This window comes from Podarcis vaucheri (assembly GCF_965113315.1).
Source record: "Podarcis vaucheri genome assembly, chromosome: 3".
Taxonomy (NCBI): Eukaryota; Metazoa; Chordata; class Lepidosauria; order Squamata; family Lacertidae; genus Podarcis; species Podarcis vaucheri.
The window spans coordinates 51,950,189-51,970,422 of record NC_138761.1 but is presented as its reverse complement, the minus strand read 5'-3'; the positions used below and the strand labels follow the sequence as shown (position 1 = coordinate 51,970,422).

Sequence of the window (20,234 nt, the reverse complement as noted above, 5' to 3'; positions counted from 1 at the left end):
TATGTACTTATTTGAGTACCAACAGGAAACCTATTTTTGAACCTCCAATTTATGTGAACTGGTTACTAGATTGTGTTGCTATGTAGCCACCACACCTGTCTCTATTTATGTTACACAGTGCTCACCTAACATACACTGTAAGAGTTGAGTGCAAACTTAATTAACAAACAGGTAGCTATAATATTTGCTAAAATGAGGGATACAGTATTCCAGCCCTGATGCCATTTAATAAAAATGAATTATTAAAGTAGTTATTTGTACTTCCTCTACTGATACTAATTTAACAGAAACTGAACACATCTGCTTGAGTAATTTAATTCATGCAAATGATCAGTTGCCAAGTTCCAGAATAAAATTTGTTTGAATATTATAGTGTACATATAAATACTTAATTTCAGCCTGAAAGTGGTCAGTTGGTGGCCATCTTTTTCTAATGGTTGACAGGGAGTCAGTGTAGCACAACATAATTAAACTGAGTTGTTCAAAAAAATACTGCCAATCTTAATCCTTACCCAACCCTTTTCATATTTGTGAGAGGCAGCTACATCCTCCAATAAACTACTAGCATCACATTTTAAGATACAAATAAATGTGGGTACATTTTGGTAATATTGAGGAATGCTATGTAATATGATTCTTCACCTTCATTTCAGCACATTCTTAAAATCCTATAAAACAGGTCACACATTTCTCTTAAATATTTAGTCAATACTGCCTGCATAAAATACAAAGCTCTTTGCACAAATGCAGAATTCACTATACAGCTTGTCATCTCACCATTTCACTAACACATTTCTGTCCTTTAATGAACACTACTAACATATGGCAAATTGTGCTTCTGCAAAACTCCAGTTCTTAAGCTCCTTCCACTGGATCATTTGGAATCACTTCAAACATTGGTGGTCACAAATTTGGGAATAAAGCTTGATCAGCCTTGACTAAATATACAAATGTAGGTTAGGTGCATTTTTCTGCTGTGCAGATCTTTCAACATTGAAAAAAAATGTTTTTTGGCTTTAAAATTTGGCATAGGACAGAATAATTGTTTGTTATAAATATTTAGTTAACATGCATGGTAGATTCTCTGCATTTTTATTCAGACTGCATTCTTAGTTTATTGGAGAATCTATAGAGTTGAATTAAAAATACTATTGGAAGGAGCATGCATTTGTTTTTGTGTAGATTAAGGCTCACAAGACACAACACAGATTATCAAGAGACTTAAAAAAATATCAGTGGAAAACGGACAAGGATTTGTGGCGACTCTAGTGTTTTTCTTAACAGAACAAAAAGCAAAAGTGAGGGAGACCTTAAAATGTGGGCATGGTGTTGATATTTCACATATAAATTATGTGTTTTGTCTTGTGGCCTTTGGAGAAGATCAGTCTACTTTGTGGGAATTTTATGTGTGAGAACTAAATATAAAGGTGCAGTGCTGTAAAACATAGAAACTTAGAGAAAGATAGGACAAATTCCCCATCTCTGAATATATTCTATAAAATTACTAAATAATTTTGCAGTCTTAGAATACCAGAAAAATGTCCACACCTTTACAATCCATATATTCTTACATGTCATAAAGCTGGTCAGTGGGTAATATTTAAGCACAAAAAAGCAATAATTCTAGTTCTTTGCCCTCCTTTGAAACTGGAGAGATAATAATCTTGCACCACAGGCTGCTTAAATTCGTAAGCTTAATTGGGGTTTAAGCAGTCTAACTGTATACTGAATTTCCACATTTCAATTTGGAATTCTTAGTTGATTTTGTTGCTTTGTGATGATCATTCAAATGTGCATTTGATTTGATTTTATCACAATCGTATTTAAAAAGTAAAGTATTAAGGCAAAAGCATTTGACAATTATTTGTTTTAGTAGGATATGTCTCTCATTTTAGTAATCAAGACAGAAATGTATGCTTTGAATCATCTTAAAGGATAGAAAGCACAGATTGAGCCATCTTACTCTATTGAAAAAGCACTGCAGCTTTGTGTGTGTTTGTGGTGGTGGGAAGTAATATTGCCTTGTTTCACTGAACAGATATTTCATCTGGCCTTGTACTTTTTCTTGCATAAGGCTCAAACTACACTGGATCTACTGGAGCAATTGCAGGCCCACATGAACCCTTCCGGGACCTAAGAGAGAAAAAAGCAAAAAGGTGAAATGAAAAATGCCTTAAATAATAATGGTGAATGTATGTAAGCAGTTTATGTAATCTTGGTTTGAATATTAGATACTTGAAGTCTCAAAAGCGTTTGAACATAAACTTTGTGGTCCCTCCTGTTAAAGGAAATTATTATTTGAAACTTAGAGAATGCCTGACATTTTCTAAATGCTATACATCTATGTGTAAGAACTAAATATAAAGTTGCATTGCCATAAAACATAGAAACCCCTGCAGCTAAGCTGGTATTGCTCTGCTTTCCTTTGGACCACATCAGTGAGGCCGAAAGTGGGGTTTTTGTCGTCTGGGCAGCCCAGGAACTCCATACACGCTGCCCAGGTTTGTGCCCCAAAGAGGTCATTTGGCTGCTGCTAACGCAGTGGTTTGACTTCACCCCCGGGGGCACACTCCATTGTCTCTCAAGACAGGCAGATGTCAACAACCATACATTTGTCAAAACATAAGAGTGACTGTTTCCACAGCCTCACTACAAAAGGAAAAAGGAGGCCGTGGTAAAATCATTCCTCAATAAACCTTCCCCGAATTCAGAAAATCTTAAGTAATTACAAATCAGTGGCCAGTCTCACCTTCTTGGGCCAAGGTTCTTGAGTGGGATAGTCGCAGACCAGACCCAGGCACTTTTGGAGGAAACTTATTTTCTAGATCCATTTCATTTGGAGTTTAGGCCCTGTTTTGGTTGCCCTGTATGATGATATCGGTTGGGAGAGTGACCTTTCAGCAGCTTTTGATACCATTGATCATGTTATTTTTCTGCAGCAGCTATCCCAGTTAGGGGTGGGTGGCACCGCTTTGTGGTGGTTCTGGTCCTACTTGGATGGTCTCTTCCAGAAAGCGATGCTTGTGTAGTGCACTTCAGTCCTGTGGAGCCTTCAATGTGGGGTTACTCAGGGTTCCATTTTAACTCCTATGCTGTTTAACATCTATATGAAGCCACTGATTGGGGACATCTGGAGCTTTGGAGTACATTGTCCGCAATATGCTGATGAAACACAGCCCTATTTTACTACATCTGCAGATGTGGCAGTGGATGTGTTGGACCGTTGTCTTGCCTTGGTAATGGACTGGATGAGAGCCAACAAACTGAAGCTCAATCCGCATAATACTGAGGCACTGTTCCTTGGCCAGATGGATGGGAGATTGCCTGCTCTTAAAGGGGTTATACTCCCTTTGAAGTAGCAAGTTTCATATCTTGGGAGTTCCTCCTGTTCCATTGCTTCCACTTGAGGCTCCGGTGGCCTCAGTGGTGCTGAGTTCCTTCCACCAGCTTCAGCTGGTGGCCCAACTCTGTCCCTATCTGAACAGGGATATCTATGGACTTTTAAACTCTGGAGAGGGTCATTGGTTTGTTTGTTTTTGTCGCTATAGTATGTATTATTGTGTTTTTATATTATAAACCACCCTGTGATCTTTGGATGAAGTGTGGTATAGAATTTTTAATAATAATAACAACAATAAAGTATGAACTAATTTTGTATAAAACATTGTAGCAGTCTTTACAACAGGACGGACATTTGTACATAACCTGATACAACGTGGACAAAATTGTCCGTGCAAAAATAAAGACTAACAACCCAATCCTAATCTGGTTTACTTGGAAATAGGCTTCTTTTATTTCTATGGGATTTACAAATACATATGCAAGTGATTGCAGACCCCAGCTAAAAATTATGCAAAGCATCTAGATTTCTGGCAATGCAATACTTCTGTAACATTGAGATATTTCTTTCTTTGCAGTCAAGATGCAGATTTACCTGGTGCACCAGAAAACTTGACTTTTCGGGAACGTCAGAGACTCTTTTCCCAGGGTCAGGATGTGTCCAACAAAGTTAAGGCATCTAGGAAATTAATGGAATTGGAAAATGAATTAAACACAAAATAGGATTAAAGGCACCTTATGAAACATAATCCGAAGAATATCTGTGGGACTAGGGAAGGGGCTGTTCAAGAAGGAAGAAGTGTCCTCTGACAATTGAGATGGAATCTCAACATCTGGATGGTTGAGATTTAGATATGTTGCAATAGCAAGAAAAACATTTTTTCCCCAAGAGCTTGTGTTTATACAATGAAAGCACTGTAAAATGTATTTTAATTATATGAATCAAGTGTCATTATGTCCTTTCTCCACACCCTTTCCTTTCTTTGAGGGTTTAACTACTTCTGCAAAGGTCCTGGGTCACACTTACTGAAGAATTGTTGCTTCCTTGTCTTACAAAAAATACTTTGTTAGCTGCTAAACAGAAAAAGTGGCTATAGCTTGAACTGCCTAAACTAAACTCTGCACTGGCTTGTTGCACTCTAGATTGTTTCATTCAAAGTATGAGGTGGTAAACAAACAATTTACTAGCATATCACTGAAAACTTGTGGTTCGAGTCTGGGTTTCCTTGGATATTCTCTTGCAGTAAAAACAGAATTGAATACTCTGAAAATAAAAGGGCTGTGTTAGCACATTTAATCCTTAGACACAGAGTAATATCATACAGTTATGGGGACATGAAATACTTGACTTGATTTATATTGGTGGCAGTCCAGTGATGTGATAAAACCTGCACCCTGGATTTTCCAGCTCTTCTTCCTTCATCACTACACTTGAGCTGTAAACCACTTTTAAAACTTGAGTTGTGAAATCCTTGGTAAGAGCTGAAGGAAGGGATTGGTAAAATATAGATGGACGCATAGGAATGGTGTGTGTGTGTGTGTGTGTGTGTGTGTACGTGTACGTGTAGATTGAGAATACAGTGTTTTAAAACTATGTAGAAATTCCAGACTTAAGCAATAGGGAATAAGTTTCTTCTGGTAGCTCCCGTTGTAGCTAAGACAAAACCAAAGTTAGATGTTAAAAGGACTAGAAGATTTCCAGTACTAATAGATAGCATATTAAGTACTACTTGCAGAGGGACATGGTTACTATTACTGTGATGAGAAACATGAAAGTATTGTCTGCCAAAAATAGTTTTACTGCAGTGGCCTGGCAGCGCATCACTTGGTCCTTCATGTTGAGAAGTGCTAGTCAAGCAGCCTTTGGTTTACTAGCATCCTCTTTCTATCTATTGTAGAAAATATTGGCAGTTCAAGCTATCTTTCACACTATACTGCAGCATTATTTAATTTTTAAGCAGTTGAAATCTTCTTTTCTCCCACTGTTCCTGTATGGCTGATGTTGAGAATAAGGACCTCATTAGAGTTTGTTTCTCATTGTGTGATGTTTAAAACAATATATTATATTGTGATTCTAAGCAAATTTTCTATTTGATAAAGCCCTTAATTGGGTTTTAGATGATTTTTCTGTATAATATGTTATCTTATAAATATATATTTAGGGAATTATGCACACTTCCAAATGCAGAGGGTAGACTTTCACTGCCTTAGAAATCACTTTTAATAAGAGTTGTATGATAAATAAATGCAAGTTAATGATATTAAAATTGGAGTGTAAATATTTTTTTTTACATATTTCAGGTTTCTTATTTGAAAGTGTGCTTTTACCGTTCACCTGTTAAATATGAAGTAGGAGATGAAATTGGTTGAAAGTGTTAATGAAGGATTTGCATGCTTGCTATATCTGTTAATCAGGAAAAGCAAGCCTCCCCCAATTTATCTTGAGAACACTAGATATTCTGTGGCTGGAATACTGTTGCTGCTAGAACCTAAGCAAAGAAATATCACTTACCGTGGAGTGGATTTGACTGCTACTGGGCATTCAGGCCACATGTGAATATGAGTAAAAGTGCTTTTCATAACTGTCTGTGCATTATTATGAAAAAAAGAAACATCAAAACTGCTGTAGTTTCCCATTTCTACTGTATTTCACTTGCAACCTATTTTTAATAAACTTTGTATTGTATTTAACTTTGCACTGCATAATGTCTGTATCAAGAGTATTTGTTCAAATCACAAATGTCAATATCTAGTTATTTTGTTACACATTTACCTAAAATATAATCAGAGACACAAAGTACGTAATTGAACTTTAGCTTTTGATAACACTATAGAATCTATAGCATAGTATAGATGAATGTCTGATCAGTAAGCTAGATGGGCAGTGAGCTGTTTTTGCCACTTAAGAACTTGTAAACTACCAAATTATTGGTTTACATATTAGAGCAGGAGTGGGGAACTGGGTAAAGCAAGTGGCCAGATCCTGGGTTCCTGTCAGCGGGACGTATTGGATGAGTGAGTTCTGCCCACCTATCAATCCCCTGGTGTCACTATGTCATTTTTCCCCATTTGTAGCATGACAAGCTACACCACAAAGGAAAATCCAGGCCCAGCAAAGTGGGCTTAAAGTTACCACTGACAGGTGCAGACTTCAAGCTCTACTTTCTACTGGGATTGGCTGAACTGCAGAGTTTCTAATGGTGAACTCTATAGTGCAGCCAATCTCAGCTGGCGGGTTCACAGTGCCAGTCAGCTAATTGACAAGGGAGGCTTGCCAATGCATAATGAAGAGGGCACTTTAAGGTTTCTGGTGTGCATTGGCAGCCGCGTCTCCACCTGCCCCACCACCTGACATACAATGACATCAGGTGTGGTGTAGGTGGCCACAGTTGAAGAAATTGGCCTCACAGACCAAATTGTGCTGGACCTAATAAGACTCATGGGCTAAAGGCTTCCCACCTCTGAATTTAGAGGTAGAAAATTCTTATATACCGCATATTTAATTGCAGTTTGGCTATAAACCAGGAGTGGAGACCAGGGAGCCTCCAACCCGCAGACCAAATTTGGCCTTCGAGGCCATTTTTCCTGGTGATATCAGCTGAGGTACTTTCTCCTTCAAGCAAGCAAGGGACAAGCAAGTGGAGAAAATATTAAAGGAGCCAGTACAATATGCCTCAGTCTCTTTCTTTTCCCCCATCCAGTGCCTGGTTCAAAGAAGTATTTTAAGGAGGTCCGTGCTCAGATGGGAGAGTGGGGAATGACTTGAAGCTAACAGTGTTTGAGGCAATCTCTACCCACACATATACCTTAAAGATAGCTCTGAACTGGATGTTCTAAGAATCTGCCTGGGGCAGGCTTTGAAAGCAGGAGGGATTTGGACAGGTGAGCGGGGCAACTCACATCTCATGTGATTGACAGGTGACTTGTTCGCATCCACCTGTCCAAGTTAAGTCCACTGAAAATTTTCCTTTCAAAAAATAAGTGTGTGTACATCTTTGGACAGCAAGTATAGCTATAGGGGCTTCAGGGCAGTTCTATCTAGCATTGGGATTTGCCAAGAAAGTTCTACTAGTTAGTCTCGATAGAAGATAGAATCTGGGAGATCTCAAAGTGCTGGAGGGTCTTAAGGTAGAAACAAACTCCAAGATCCACATAAACATAAAGTCATTTTCATGCACATTTAAATAACCCAGCTACACTGTCTCATGCCTACCCAAGGTTCCTGATCTAGGCTTTAGTAACAGGAGGTGTGAAACTAGCCCCCTGTGCCTCACATCCTACTCGTTCCTTTGTCAACTTCCTGGCTGGGCTTAAGCTTTTGCTAGAAGGAGGGGAAATCCGAACTGAACAAGGGTGGAGAAGAATCCTCTTCTCATTGTCCTGCTACCTGCCCACTGCCAGCTATTGCTCAAGGGGAGAGGGGTTGAAGCAGGCATAGGCAAACTCGGCCCTCCAGATGCTTTGGGACTACAACTTCCATCATCCCTGACCCCTGGTCGTGTTAGCTAGGGATGGTGGGAGTTGTAGTCCCAAAACATCTGGAGGGCCGAGTTTGCCTATGCTCGGGTTAAAGGATTGAGAGCCTATTTTGCCTAGTTGAAAAAAAAGAGGAAAAATGCAGGAGGCAGCTGCTTCCTCTCGCTTTGCAGACACCACCCTCATTATATTTTAAACCCAAGTATTGACAATATCCTTGAAATGCAAACGCTGCTCCGGCTTGGCCGATGCCCCTCTCTGTGCCTCCTGGGCAAAGGGTCTCCGCTGGAATCATCAGCAGAGAAATCACAAGCAGCAGCTTTAATCCCCACTCGGCTGTGTCCCTCCCCTTTCCAAGCCCGGCCAATCGCGACGCTCGCCCTTCCCGGAAGCGGAGACGGGTAACCGTGGCAACCGCTGCGAAGCTATGTCCTTGGCTGCAATTGGTCGATTCAAACGGGCTTGCCAGAAAGAGTGCGGCAGGGAGAAGAGGCTTCCACCCCACCCCTCCTGGACCAGCAAACTTGCAGGATGCGGCCCGGGGATGGGATAAGCCTGAGCTTTGCGTCGCAGCAGCGGATCCGGCAGCTGGAGCAGAAGCTGCGCGTGAGTCTCTGGGAAAGGAGTGCTTGGCAAGGGCGAAACTTCTCGGGCTTAGAGAGGGGGGTGACCAACTTGTCCTTGTGGCTAATACACCCTGGGTTTAGCGCCATCATCCCTTCCTTCCTTCTTTCCTTCCCTCCCTCCCTCCCTCCCTCCCTTCTTTTATAATAAATATCGCAGTGAGATGAGACAGGGCAAAAACTCCTGCAGCAGCTCCCTGCCTGCATAATGCCGGATTTACTTATAAGCTAAACAAGCTATAGTTTAGGGCCCCACTCTCTTGGGGGCCCCAAAAAAATTAAAGGAAAAAATAACTGCATGTACGTTTCCAAAATGTAAAAACAAACTTTTGTTATTGCCAAACGCCAGTGTGTTTGCATTATTAAGTTTGTTATGAATAAAAAAATCATTTTAAGTTAAAGATTAACAATAATTTCACTATTAATATACTTCTTAATTGTATTTCAGTTCAACAATTACTTTGATGAAATACATATATTTTATATGCAAATGGCTTTAGATACCCTTTAGGTCCATAAATTGCCATATAGCATATATTAAACACAAAAACCAGCGACAATTTGTTGTTGACAAAGAACAGCTGGACATATAAAAGGCCCCATTGCCTTCAGTAGCTTCGGGCCTTATCAAACCTAAATCACTCAATAACATATTGAGTGGAGAGTGAGTTTGCACTTGTTGGTAGCGCCCTCTTCACACTGATCTGAGCAAAGTTTATGTTCATACAAGCTGTGTGCATAGACTCTCCTTGTGTGATCTGCACCCTGCTTGATGAAGATATTCAATATCTGCAGGTCAGGAAGCTGGGTATCAGATGCATTCCTCTTCCATATGTTAAGGGTATGTGGTATTGCTGTGCAGAAAGGACTCGTGGAAAGCTGCAACAAGACCCCAGTATCATGCCAAACACTTTTGGAACAATGACGTGCACATTTCAATGTGATTCTGACATCTTTTGGACAGAGACAATGAGGATGAACACACTTTTCCCTACCCCATCCATGTATGCTTTTGAAGTTGTTACATTTTAAATACACAAATGAATGGATATTTCCTGTTTGGAGTAGAACTGAACAAATCTGCTGACAGTCTAATCAATTCCCTTTTGTAATCCCTTCATATTTTCTGGGGCTACCATTCTAGAATCCTAAAGGTCAATGCAATTAAATAGATGGGGCCCAATGAGGCTATTTTCCACACTTTCTTCTCCAATATGTTGTACAGTTGCCAGTGGCAGTTCAGAAATAATATTACTGAAAAAGGGGAAAGCACAAAGAGGTGGATGCAGTGATGGCACACACATTTTTATGGGGAAAGATTTTTAATAATGATTTAGAGCTGTTGTGATTTTTGTTATTAAAATGTTCTGCGAAAGTAGTGATTTAAATCAATGCAGAATAATACTTGGCCCCTGTCTTAAATTGTTTCCATGTTACAGGTGTCAGTTAACGCCCCCCCCAAATACTCCCTTCCCAAATTGTGTGATAAGAGCTGAGCTTTAAACTACGTATCAAATAGCTGATTCTTAGTGTATACCAAAGGGTTCCTCATACAAATTGTCCCTGAGGCAAGGATGGCCAGATAGTTTGGTGTATTGTAATGTGTGTCTTGGCTCTTAGAGTGAGAAACAGATACAGTTTGGGATCAGAGGAGTTGCTAGCAGTAAATTAAATTGGATTCTTGTATAACTTACTTTATCCATTTAAGTTCAGGCTTACCATGTTTTCCCAGAAAAAGCAGGAACGGATCATAGTGCTAGAAACAGAAAATGCCCTTCTGCATCTCAAGCTGGCAAAAGTAAGTACAGCATAATGTACTCCATATCCCATCCCACTGTAGTATATACATCTCCCCCCAAGCTTTCAATTTCAACTTATTAATGGGTCAGACCTATGTAAATAAACACACTGATCCAGGAAGCATAGTTCCACAATCTGAGTTCACTTTACAAATGACTTCCATCTAATATCCATTGACCAGGAAGATGTGCTTGCCAAAAGAGAGTTGCTGACAGGTTGCTGGGGAATGGCCATATCTCCAGGTAGGGCTGGGAGACACCCCAGTCTGAAATTGTGAAAAGCTGCTGCCAGGTAGTGGAGACAATCCTGGACTAGATGAATGAGTGGTTTGATTCAGCATAAAGCACCTTCTGATGTTCCCAGATTTCTGAAAAATGTGTATCCTGCATCTAGTTCCTGATATTAGATCAGGTATCCAGCTGATGGGGACTGAATGTGCTACAACAGGTGATCTGACTGGTGCAATTCAGCATAATACAACTTGAATGGAGATGTATCTTCTTATCCATCTTGCAGCATAGATTTGGAAGTATATTCTCATCAGTTCCCCTGGGTTGCTATGCATATTTGTGTGTATTACTACATCTTTCAGTTTAAGCAGAGTAAAAGCCATCTGTCAACCTACAGGCACAACTAAAACATTAATTACTGTAATTATCACCTGACACAGCTCTTCCTGAACAGTTGCTGCTACCTAGAATAGACAAGGGCCTAACTCACAAGTCTTTGGATTTATCTACGAACATTATAATACTGGCTGTTTCGTTTTCAATCCCTTCCTCATTATCTCCAGCGTAGAATAGGCATTTTTTTCCACTGCCAGTTCTGTGAGTTGTAATTTAAATAAATGCTTGTTAAGTGTTTTGGCAATCTAATCCAAATCAACCACCTTATTTTCAACATTATGCTCCTTTTTCTCCTCATAAGGGCAAGACACCTACTTTTTACAGAAAGTGCTCCTGCCTTTTATAGATAGCTACCTTGAGCCTTCTCATTAATTAATATTGGCATCCTCTTGAATTCATTTGTATGTTTTCTTACATGTGGAACACATTTTACCTGACATTCTATTAGAGAGAATTCAAGGCTACTGGAAATTATTTTATATTTGATCCTCCCCTTTAATTAATACTGTCATTTTTAGGAAGTGCAACATTTCAACATTTTCTGCTATGCTGGTGCAAATGAAAATCTGTGGAGCTACATGGGGAGACACTATTAATGCAAACATTTTGCTATGTGGCGTAGCTTCTTTGCAGCTGTGTTTCAAGTGATTGCTTGCAAGAATGAATAAGTGATGGGCCACATGTTACAGATTTTGCATGTACCCTCTTCTGTCGGAAAACACATGAGGCAGATTATCCATGTTTATTTCGCTATGGAAAAACAATTCGCCTATGAAAACACATTGTAGTGCGCTGGTGCTAAGCATGGGTCTCTGCAGTAAAGTTTCTCTATGTTCACATGATGTAATAAATACCTGCTTCCTAGGTTACCAGGTTCAGATTGCATAACTATTATATTTTTTTTTTTTTTATAAAATTTTTATTGGTTTTACAAGAGTTTTTATAACAAACAAACATAAAAGAAAAACAGACAAACAAACAAATATAATTTCAAGATGTCCTTTCATAAAGATTGCATAACTATTATAATGGTAACTTATGCAGTGGTCCACTGATCTGAAGTAGTAATCTTAATTGTCTCATTCAGCATAGTATTTTTATTGTTCTTGTTAAGTGGAAGAGGAAGAAAAGGTCTAGTGGAAACCACCAGTGTCTGAGAAACCTTTAAATGATGACAATATGTTGCTTCTTTTTTATAGCTGCCTTAATTTAATTTTCAAGCCATTGTTGAGCATAGTTGACACTTATCCTTGCTGAGGGATTTTGCTTCTTGCACTGCAACACTGCTAGAGATTTAGAAAACTTGGAACAGTTGGAGGCTGGGCCCGCATTAGGGCAGACTGCAGGGATTAGTGGTAATAGCAACTGCCAGCCAAGAGGTTCTAATCTAATGTGAGACTGTAAATTGCTGGGTGACCTCATGAAAGTCTCTTGCCTTTGTGGAGGCTTGGTTAACTCTTTAAGGATAAAAACGGGGATCAACTGAAACAAAATAGAACTTGACTGAAAGCCAGATGTTGCCTTTTGAGCTCAGCTTCCCTGCGAGTACTTACCAGAATAACGTGGTGGAGAAATATGATGACTGCAGTGCTTCAAAGTCTTCGCATGGATCTCTTCAAGAGCTTACAATTTTATCTCAGATGAAACCATTTGTGACATGAACTGCTTGGTTCTTGACACTTAGCTTGCAAGAAACAACCATCAAAGGCAGGTAGCAGCTCTGACACACACCCAAAAGACACCGACTGGCCTAGCCAGAAAAGGATGGTGAGCAGCTGAAGAAATGACTTGTGCTTGTATCTGGATACTAAGAGGTTGCATTTAGCTGTCATGGCAATAGATCTAGTTTATTGGGGGGGGGGTGATTTAAACCATAATTTTTCCACCGCTGCCTTCTCTCATTACAACCTCTTGTCTTAATGCATATATTGTGTAACATAATACTTCCCTTCTGTCCCTTTTGAACCTGCTGTCAATCATTTTCACCCAATTGCCTACAGCAGTGGTTCCCAACTGGTGGTCCACAGACCCCAGGGGGTCTGTGACACCATTCACAAAGCAAAAACTACCATAGAGGTATCAATGTTTTCAAAAGTAGGGAGCTTTGTTTTTTAAAAACAGGAGGTTCGCAATACTTAGCTAATTGTGAACTACTGGCCTACAGCATTTACTCTGGTTTTGATCATAGCCAGTCACCTTACTGAAAAAACAAACATACACCAGAACATTTTATTTGATCTTCAGCTGTAATCCACAGACCACTTCAGAAAAAGAACAATATCAAATCCGTTGGCCTTTTCAGCAGTAGGGTATGCAGGGGGTAGCAGAGGCTTACTATGGCTTACAGCTGTCATAAATGCCTGCATCTCATCAGATTTGTTACATGAAACTTAAAAAAGAAATTGTCAGGGGATTGACACAGATGCACCTCACACAGGGCACAGGAGCTATGCAACAGAAACAATTTTGTGCACAGCTGCATATATCTTGATGGAAATCTACCAGAAAAAATTAATGTATGTATTGAGCATGAGAGTTTCTACATATTGGAAAATATACCAACCTTCATTGTCCATGATAATGTGGAGTAAAAGATTAAATGACAACAGACACTTGGAAAGTGGCAAGAATGTTAGGGTTAAATGAACTCATCTGCTCTCAAAATTGATTTTCATTTCCCCTCTCTTATGAATAGAAATGGGATTTCAGAACTTTTTAATATAAGAAGTCAAATGTTAATCAATTCATTGTGTCTACAGCTATAATCTCCCACTGCTGACTTAAGTGGAAGACTGTCATTCATTCAAATAGACAACCTTTTGTGAGAATCTACTTAGTAGCTGAAGGTGATCAAACATTTCATGCATAAAGGAAAATAGAAAAACTAGGGGTGGTAGAAAACCATTGCTTCATGTGAAAAAATTCAATTCCTCACATCTAGCCTTTGCATAAAAATACAGTGAACTTTTGTGGGTTATAACACTTGACTTTCTGAATGTTTACATTTTATGTTGTTGGGCTTTGTAGAAATCTCCAATTCCTAGTCTATTTGTCTTTTTGAACTATCTGGGTTTTTATTTTTAAACAGAATCAAGGAATTATTGGGAAAATCTCAGGTGAAGAAGCAAATGATAGCTTTGCTTATTACAAGCAGCAGAAGTGTCATGGAAGTGTCAGATCTGTTATAATCCAGCTGCATGAAGCCATACAGGTAAAAGCACTCAGACTGCAGTCCTACAAGCAAGCTTGTTTTCTGCTGCTCCAGAGAATAGGACCCAAACCAATTCATTCAAATTACAGTGGTACCTCGGGTTACATATGCTTCAGGTTACAGAAATAGTACCTTGGGTTAAGAACTTTGCCTCAGGATGAGAACAGAAATTGTGCTCCGGCGGCGCAGCAGCAGGAGGCCCCATTAGCTAAAGTGGTGCTTCAGGTTAAGAACAGTTTCAGGTTAAGTACGGACCTCCGGAACAAATTAAGTACTTAACCCAAGGTGCCACTGTACAAGAAATGAGATTCTGACTAAACTTCAGGAAGAACTTTCTGGCAGTAGGAACTGTTCAACAGTGGGATCAACTTTCTCCGGAGGTGGTGGACTCTCCTTCCTTGGAGGTTTTTAAGCAGAATTTGGATGGCCATCTGTCATGGATGCCTTAGTTGAGATTCCTACATTGCAAGGGGGTTGGGCTAGATGACCCACAGTGTCTCTTCCAACTCAAGAATTCTATTCCACCTGGGAGTAAGCCCTATGGAATTCAATAGAACTTACCTTCTGAGTACACATACAAATGCTGCACCATCAGAATTTGTAAGACTCTGTACGCAGAGAATTTTTAAAATGTAACTTGACCTTTAGGAGCCTCTTATTATTTTGTTGTTTTTCTTCTTTTCTAAAGGTCTTGGGTTTGGGTGCAGGTGATTTAATTGATTGATTAGACAGTTTTATACCACAAAGCAGTTTACATGAAACATCAGTAAATTATTATTTAATCTGAACGTAGACCAAAATGGGTCCAGATAATTCTGCTGGAAGAAGCCCAGTGTAAATAGCCCCCAATGGGAAATCATATTGCTTGTGAAACACCTGGACGGAGGATGGGTTACAGTAATAATAAATAATACATGCCCCCACAGCTTACCTTGGGAATCGTTGGCATGCAGTTCCAATATATACTCACACTGGGAATCCTAGTGCAGTGATAGTCTGTGAAAGGTCGTATAAATCCCATCTGAGTTAGTAGGAATTAAATTAGTGTAGAACTGCAGCCATACGAAGGAATTAAAAGTTGCACCAAGGTAAGTGTTATGTCAGTGCAGGAATTTCAGCTTGCCGGACAGAATGATCTCCCCTCTCCTCTCCATGTGCTGTTCTGGGGGCTATCCCACCCCATTCCTGTCTGAACCTCCTGGCCAGATCCAGTTCCCAATCCCTGCAATAAGAGGATGGGGATATATATATATATATATATTTGCTTTCGTAGATATACACACACACACACACACACAGTGGTACCTCGCAAGACGAATGCCTCGCAAGACAAAAAACTCGCTAGACGAAAGGGTTTTTTGAGCTGCTTCGCAAGACGGAAACGTCTTGCAAGTTTGTTTCCTTTTTTTTAACACCGTTAATACAGTTGCGACTTGACTTCGAGGAGCAACTCATAGAACGCGGTTTGGTAGCCTTTTTTGAGGTTTTTAAAGACTTTGGTGATTCTTGAGGCTTTTCCAAAACTTTCCCGACACCGTGCTTCGCAAGACGAAAAAAATCGCAAGACGAAAAAAATCGCAAGACGAAAAAAACCGCAAGACGAAAAAACTCGCGGAATGAATTAATTTCGTCTTGCGAGGCACCACTGTATACACATGAAGCTGCTCCTTTGCTTTTTCTCTCCCAATACCCTAAAGAGTGTTCATAGGGATGCTGATAGTGCTGTGGTCTAAACCACTGAGCCTCTTGGGCTTGCTGATCAGAAGGTTGGCGGTTTGAATCCCCACAATGTAGTGAGCTCCTGTTGCTCTGTCCCAGCTCCTGCCAACCTAGCAGTTCGAAAGCACACCAGTGCAAGTAGATAAATAGGTACCTCTGCGGCGGGAAGGTAAACGGCGTTTCCATGTGCTCTGACTTCCATCATGGTGTTTCATTGTGCCAGAAGCGGTTTAGTCATGCTGGTCACATCACCCGGAAAGCTATCTGTGGACAAATGCCGGCTCCCTCGGCCTGAAAGCGAGATGAGCACCACAACCCCATAGTCGCCTTTGACTGGACTTAACCATGCAGGGGTCCTTTACCTTACCTTTACCTTAAATACTGTTCTTTCTGTTTCTTAAATAGAAATTAAAGCAAGAAGTGAAGAATCTCCGTTTGTCTGCCCTCACATTCTCCAGAGATGTCCAGCATCAGAGCAAAACTTACCTTGGTCAGATTTTGGCTGCTGTCCAAAGGCTTCAGATGCATAATGAGGCTATGCAAAGTAAGAGATGAGTACCTTTGAAAGCTTATCAGGCTGGCATATAAGGTGCTTGAACCATATGAGCAGTGCCACCGTTGGTAGCAGCTTGCAGAATTTGCAGTGAAAGTTCTGGCTTTGGGTTGAGAGGCAACTTTTTGCTGCTGCCAGGACTTCACATGAAGCAGATGTACTGCACCAAGAGCATACTACATATCTGGTCCACTCAGAGAGTGGATGGGTTGTCTTCCTGTCCCCTTGGAATAAGAGTTACAGGGGTTAGGCAAAAGCACCTAGCCATAACTAAAAGTAGTGATAAGGTTAAAACTTACTGAGAAATGATATATAATGAAATAAAAAGGATGTTTAAAATAACCTTTGTAAAAAACCCAGAAGCTTTTCTTTTGGGAATTATAGGGACAGAACTTCCTAAACTATATAGAAGCATATTCATGTATGCTACTACAGCGGCAAGAATGTTACTTGCCCCAAAATGGAAAGAGGCAGATGTCCCAGCAAAGGAAAAATGGATACAAAAACTTATAGAATATGCAGAAATGGCAAAACTTAGCAGAAGAATAAGAAATCAAGATAACATTTTTTTTAATATTAAAAAATGGAAATGGTTTATTGAATATTTACAGATAAACAGATAAAAACATTGGCAGGATTATTGTAATAACCTGCAGTTTCATAAGAGTGTATATTTAAAGAAGATGAATAAATGAGCAAATTAAGTTAATTTGGATATGTAGAAGATATTAAAAAAAAAAATTAAGGAACCGCAGGAAGTGGGAAGGAAGTCAGGTTTTGAAATGCCAAAATGATTGTAGAATTAGTGAAATGTATAAAATTAGTGAAATGTATAAACTTTAAAAGTAGGAATTTGAAAAAAAAATTTTTTTTAATGAAAGTAGTGATGAGGTGGAGCATGTTTCTATGGAAACTGAGCAATGAAAATACAAGCACAGGTCTGGGCAGCCTGTGGTTTTTGAAATGATGCTGGAGAACACTGTCTATGGCTACCAGCCACAATGGCAATGGTCTTCCTTCACTGTCAGAGACAGTAGGCCTCTGAAAACCAGTTGCACAAGTTGTCACAATTGAGGAGAGCACTGTTGCATTCATGTCCAGCTTATGACCAGCTGCTGTGAGAACAGGATGCTAGCTAGATGGGCCTTTTGCCAGATTGAGCAGGGCTCTTTCTATGGCCTTCCATTAGACTCAAATTCCCAATTGCCCCAGTCAGAATTGCCAGTAGTCTAGGATGATGGGAGTTGTAGTCCAGTGACATCTGAAGGACCACAGCTGCCCTACCTTTAATATAAACATTGCCCAGGTACTTCGGTTCAAGGTCCATCTTGCCCAGCACTCTGTTCCCAGCAGCAGCTGACTGAATACCCCTGGATGCTCCCAAGCAAGGCACAAAGCAGCAGCAAAGTGCAGTTTGGGTAGAGCTATGGCATACCACCATGATGCACTCATGGCAGAGCTTCTCTACCTGTGGACCATACGAATGTTTTCAGTGCAGAGAACAAAGTCTCAAAAGAGAGTGCTGGACTTGAGGAGTCTTTCTGTGATAATATTTGCATATTCCATTTTTATATGGCTTCTTGCTTGGAGGCATCAGTGTGCAGATGCTCTCAGGCCCATGTCTGAGGGGGAAATAGCCTAACAGTTCTGTGAACATTTGTGAAAATGTCTTTTCAGCCTTTCAGACCAGAGCCTTTAAACTTGAGCAGTCCTTGCATGAAGTAAACGAGCGATACCAGAAAGAAAAACAAAGGAGAAAAGTACTTCATAACAGTTTAATTGTAAGTGTCCTGGTAACTGAGTCTGCAATGTCTTTTAAAAGATCTACATAAATATCGGAGTTGCCAGTGTGCAACTTGAGATGACTTTCCAGTTCCTTTTTATCAGTTCCTGTATCTGCATGGGAGGCTGTGCTCATGGCTTCTCTTGTCTGCTCTTTCCAAGGCCTGTTGCCTTCCCTTTATTCCCAGCTGCCTCTTCAAACTGTGGGGCTTTTTAAACAAACAGTTGGGTTGTCTGAATTGCAACCTTTTAAAATACCTTTCGACTTCATGTGCTGTGTAAGAACATTTACTTTCACTAGTGCATCAGTCAGATTACAGTGTCTTAAAAATGGGGAAAGAAAGGCAGACTAAGGAGATTAAGACCATCATCTTTCATCAAAATCCTGGTCGGGGTAAAACCAACTTGGACACTTTTTCACTCTCTGTGGTAATTTAATGAGGCAGAGCTTCAATAGTCATGAGGCAAGATAGCAACACCACAACTTTCTGTATTTTCTTACCGCATCTGATTCATACCATTTCATTCACGAATTTTTAAAACTGCTGACTATGTTTCTGTGTTGCATCCTCAGGAACTAAGGGGAAATATCAGAGTCCATTGCAGGATCCGCCCCCTGTTACCATTTGATACACCTCCTGGAGAGTCAGACTTAAAAGACAGGTAATTTATTTCATGAATATAGTTATGTTAACTGACACTCGGATGTCTTTCCGGCGCCAGGAAAAGACCTTTTTATTTTCCTAGGCTTTTAAACTTTTGTTGGTCTGTTTTATTTGGGTGTTGCTTTAATAGAGTTGCTGTTTTTGGCTGAATTTATGAGTGTTAGATATTTATTGTAAGCCACGCAGATAATGTGTTTGAAAGCTCGGGTACAAATCTGAATCATAAACAGTCTAATTGTTCTCCTTCTATTTGAAAATGTTGGTTAGATTCTGCATTTTTACATACTTTGGAAGACATTTCCACTTTACAAGTGGGATCTGCAACAAACTTGCATTGTATCCTCACACCCTAACAGGAATGTTCCTGTTTAGAATTCCAGCCAGTCAGATGTGTTCTCCTCCAAGGCAGTAGTGGGATCAAGCAAGCCAGTTTACTCCTCTGTCTCCCAGTTGTCCATTTTTCCTCAACAAACTTTCAACATTCTTTAGCTCTTGCAAGCTATTGAGCACGATGAATCCTCTTTTTGGTGGGTGGAGGGGGAGGTTGTCATGTCCCTTTTGGTTTTTAAAAATGTTTTGTATTTTTGTGTGCTCATGGGCTCATCCAGGCATGTTAATGGTTCCCTCTTGCTTCTCCAATTCTGTAGGCACTCAACCATCTGAATTCTCTGTTAGAGGAAATTAGGGTGATTTTTACTCATGTCTCCTTTTATAGCCTTCCAGCTTCTTAGATCTGGAGGATTCTGACATCACCATTGTCGGGTTCAGATTACAGGAGGTAACAACGTGCTTGGGCTCTGACATTCAAGCCCTGCCCCCAGCATCCCCATACGTGTGGCCCTCCCCACTCCATCCCCAACCTTCCTCAGTTTGAACAAGGAAGAGCTGCAAGAGGGCTTTTATTTGCCTTTCCTTGGAATGCCATGCATGACTGGGGACCCTGTTTCATGCCCCTGTCTCCATTCATTGATTCAACGTTTTGTCTTTATCTTCTGATTAGCTTTCATGAAGGTGGAAGCGCCTCTGAAACATCCTTTTGTATCCTCTGAGCTTGGCAGATCTTGTGCATAACTCAGTATGGAAGATGCTGTGAGGGCAGAAAAGAAAGCCGAGATGCTTTCTGCCTGGCTTCCTCACATAATCCTCCCCGTACTCCAGGCTTGGTGGGGCCCCAGGAAACAGTTTGGGGGCTAAACAAAGCCCTTTCCAGACTGCTAGCTATCCTTTTTCCTTTAAAGAAAGTAATGGGACTTTTCTTCCCAATGAATCTGTGAGTACACTATCAACACAGACAATGAAAGATGGAGCCACAAAAGTGATATTGAAAGTAGGCAATTCCCCTTCCTTATTGGCTCTTCCAGGTGACCTGCTTGTTGAGCATGTATCCTGATGTAAATGAAAGCTACATCATAACTTGTCTTTTGTTCTGATTTGTTTATG

General features: G+C 40.2%; 2 protein-coding genes across 4 annotated transcripts in view; both read left to right on the top strand.

Moving 5' to 3' along the window:
• Window positions 1–6,045, top strand: part of AFDN (afadin, adherens junction formation factor) — an 86,944-nt gene extending 80,899 nt beyond the window's left edge. For both annotated transcript variants that reach the window (XM_082217125.1, XM_082217126.1), the window contains 2 exons: window positions 2,075–2,156; window positions 3,918–6,045. In XM_082217125.1, coding sequence (XP_082073251.1) covers window positions 2,075–2,156; window positions 3,918–4,062 — 227 coding nt within the window. In that variant the 3' untranslated portion in view covers window positions 4,063–6,045. The remainder of the gene's footprint in view (window positions 1–2,074; window positions 2,157–3,917) is intronic.
• A 2,208-nt stretch (window positions 6,046–8,253) lies between these two features.
• KIF25 (kinesin family member 25) overlaps window positions 8,254–20,234 on the top strand; it is a 39,855-nt gene continuing 27,874 nt past the window's right edge. The window contains exons 1-6 of one of the 2 annotated variants that reach the window (XM_082217106.1): window positions 8,255–8,421; window positions 10,171–10,236; window positions 13,953–14,075; window positions 16,200–16,338; window positions 18,025–18,128; window positions 18,704–18,792. In XM_082217106.1, coding sequence (XP_082073232.1) covers window positions 8,347–8,421; window positions 10,171–10,236; window positions 13,953–14,075; window positions 16,200–16,338; window positions 18,025–18,128; window positions 18,704–18,792 — 596 coding nt within the window. In that variant the 5' untranslated portion in view covers window positions 8,255–8,346. Of the gene's footprint in view, window positions 8,422–10,170; window positions 10,237–13,952; window positions 14,076–16,199; window positions 16,339–18,024; window positions 18,129–18,703; window positions 18,793–20,234 lie in introns of both variants that reach the window. The other variant, XM_082217107.1, reaches the window with a different exon arrangement.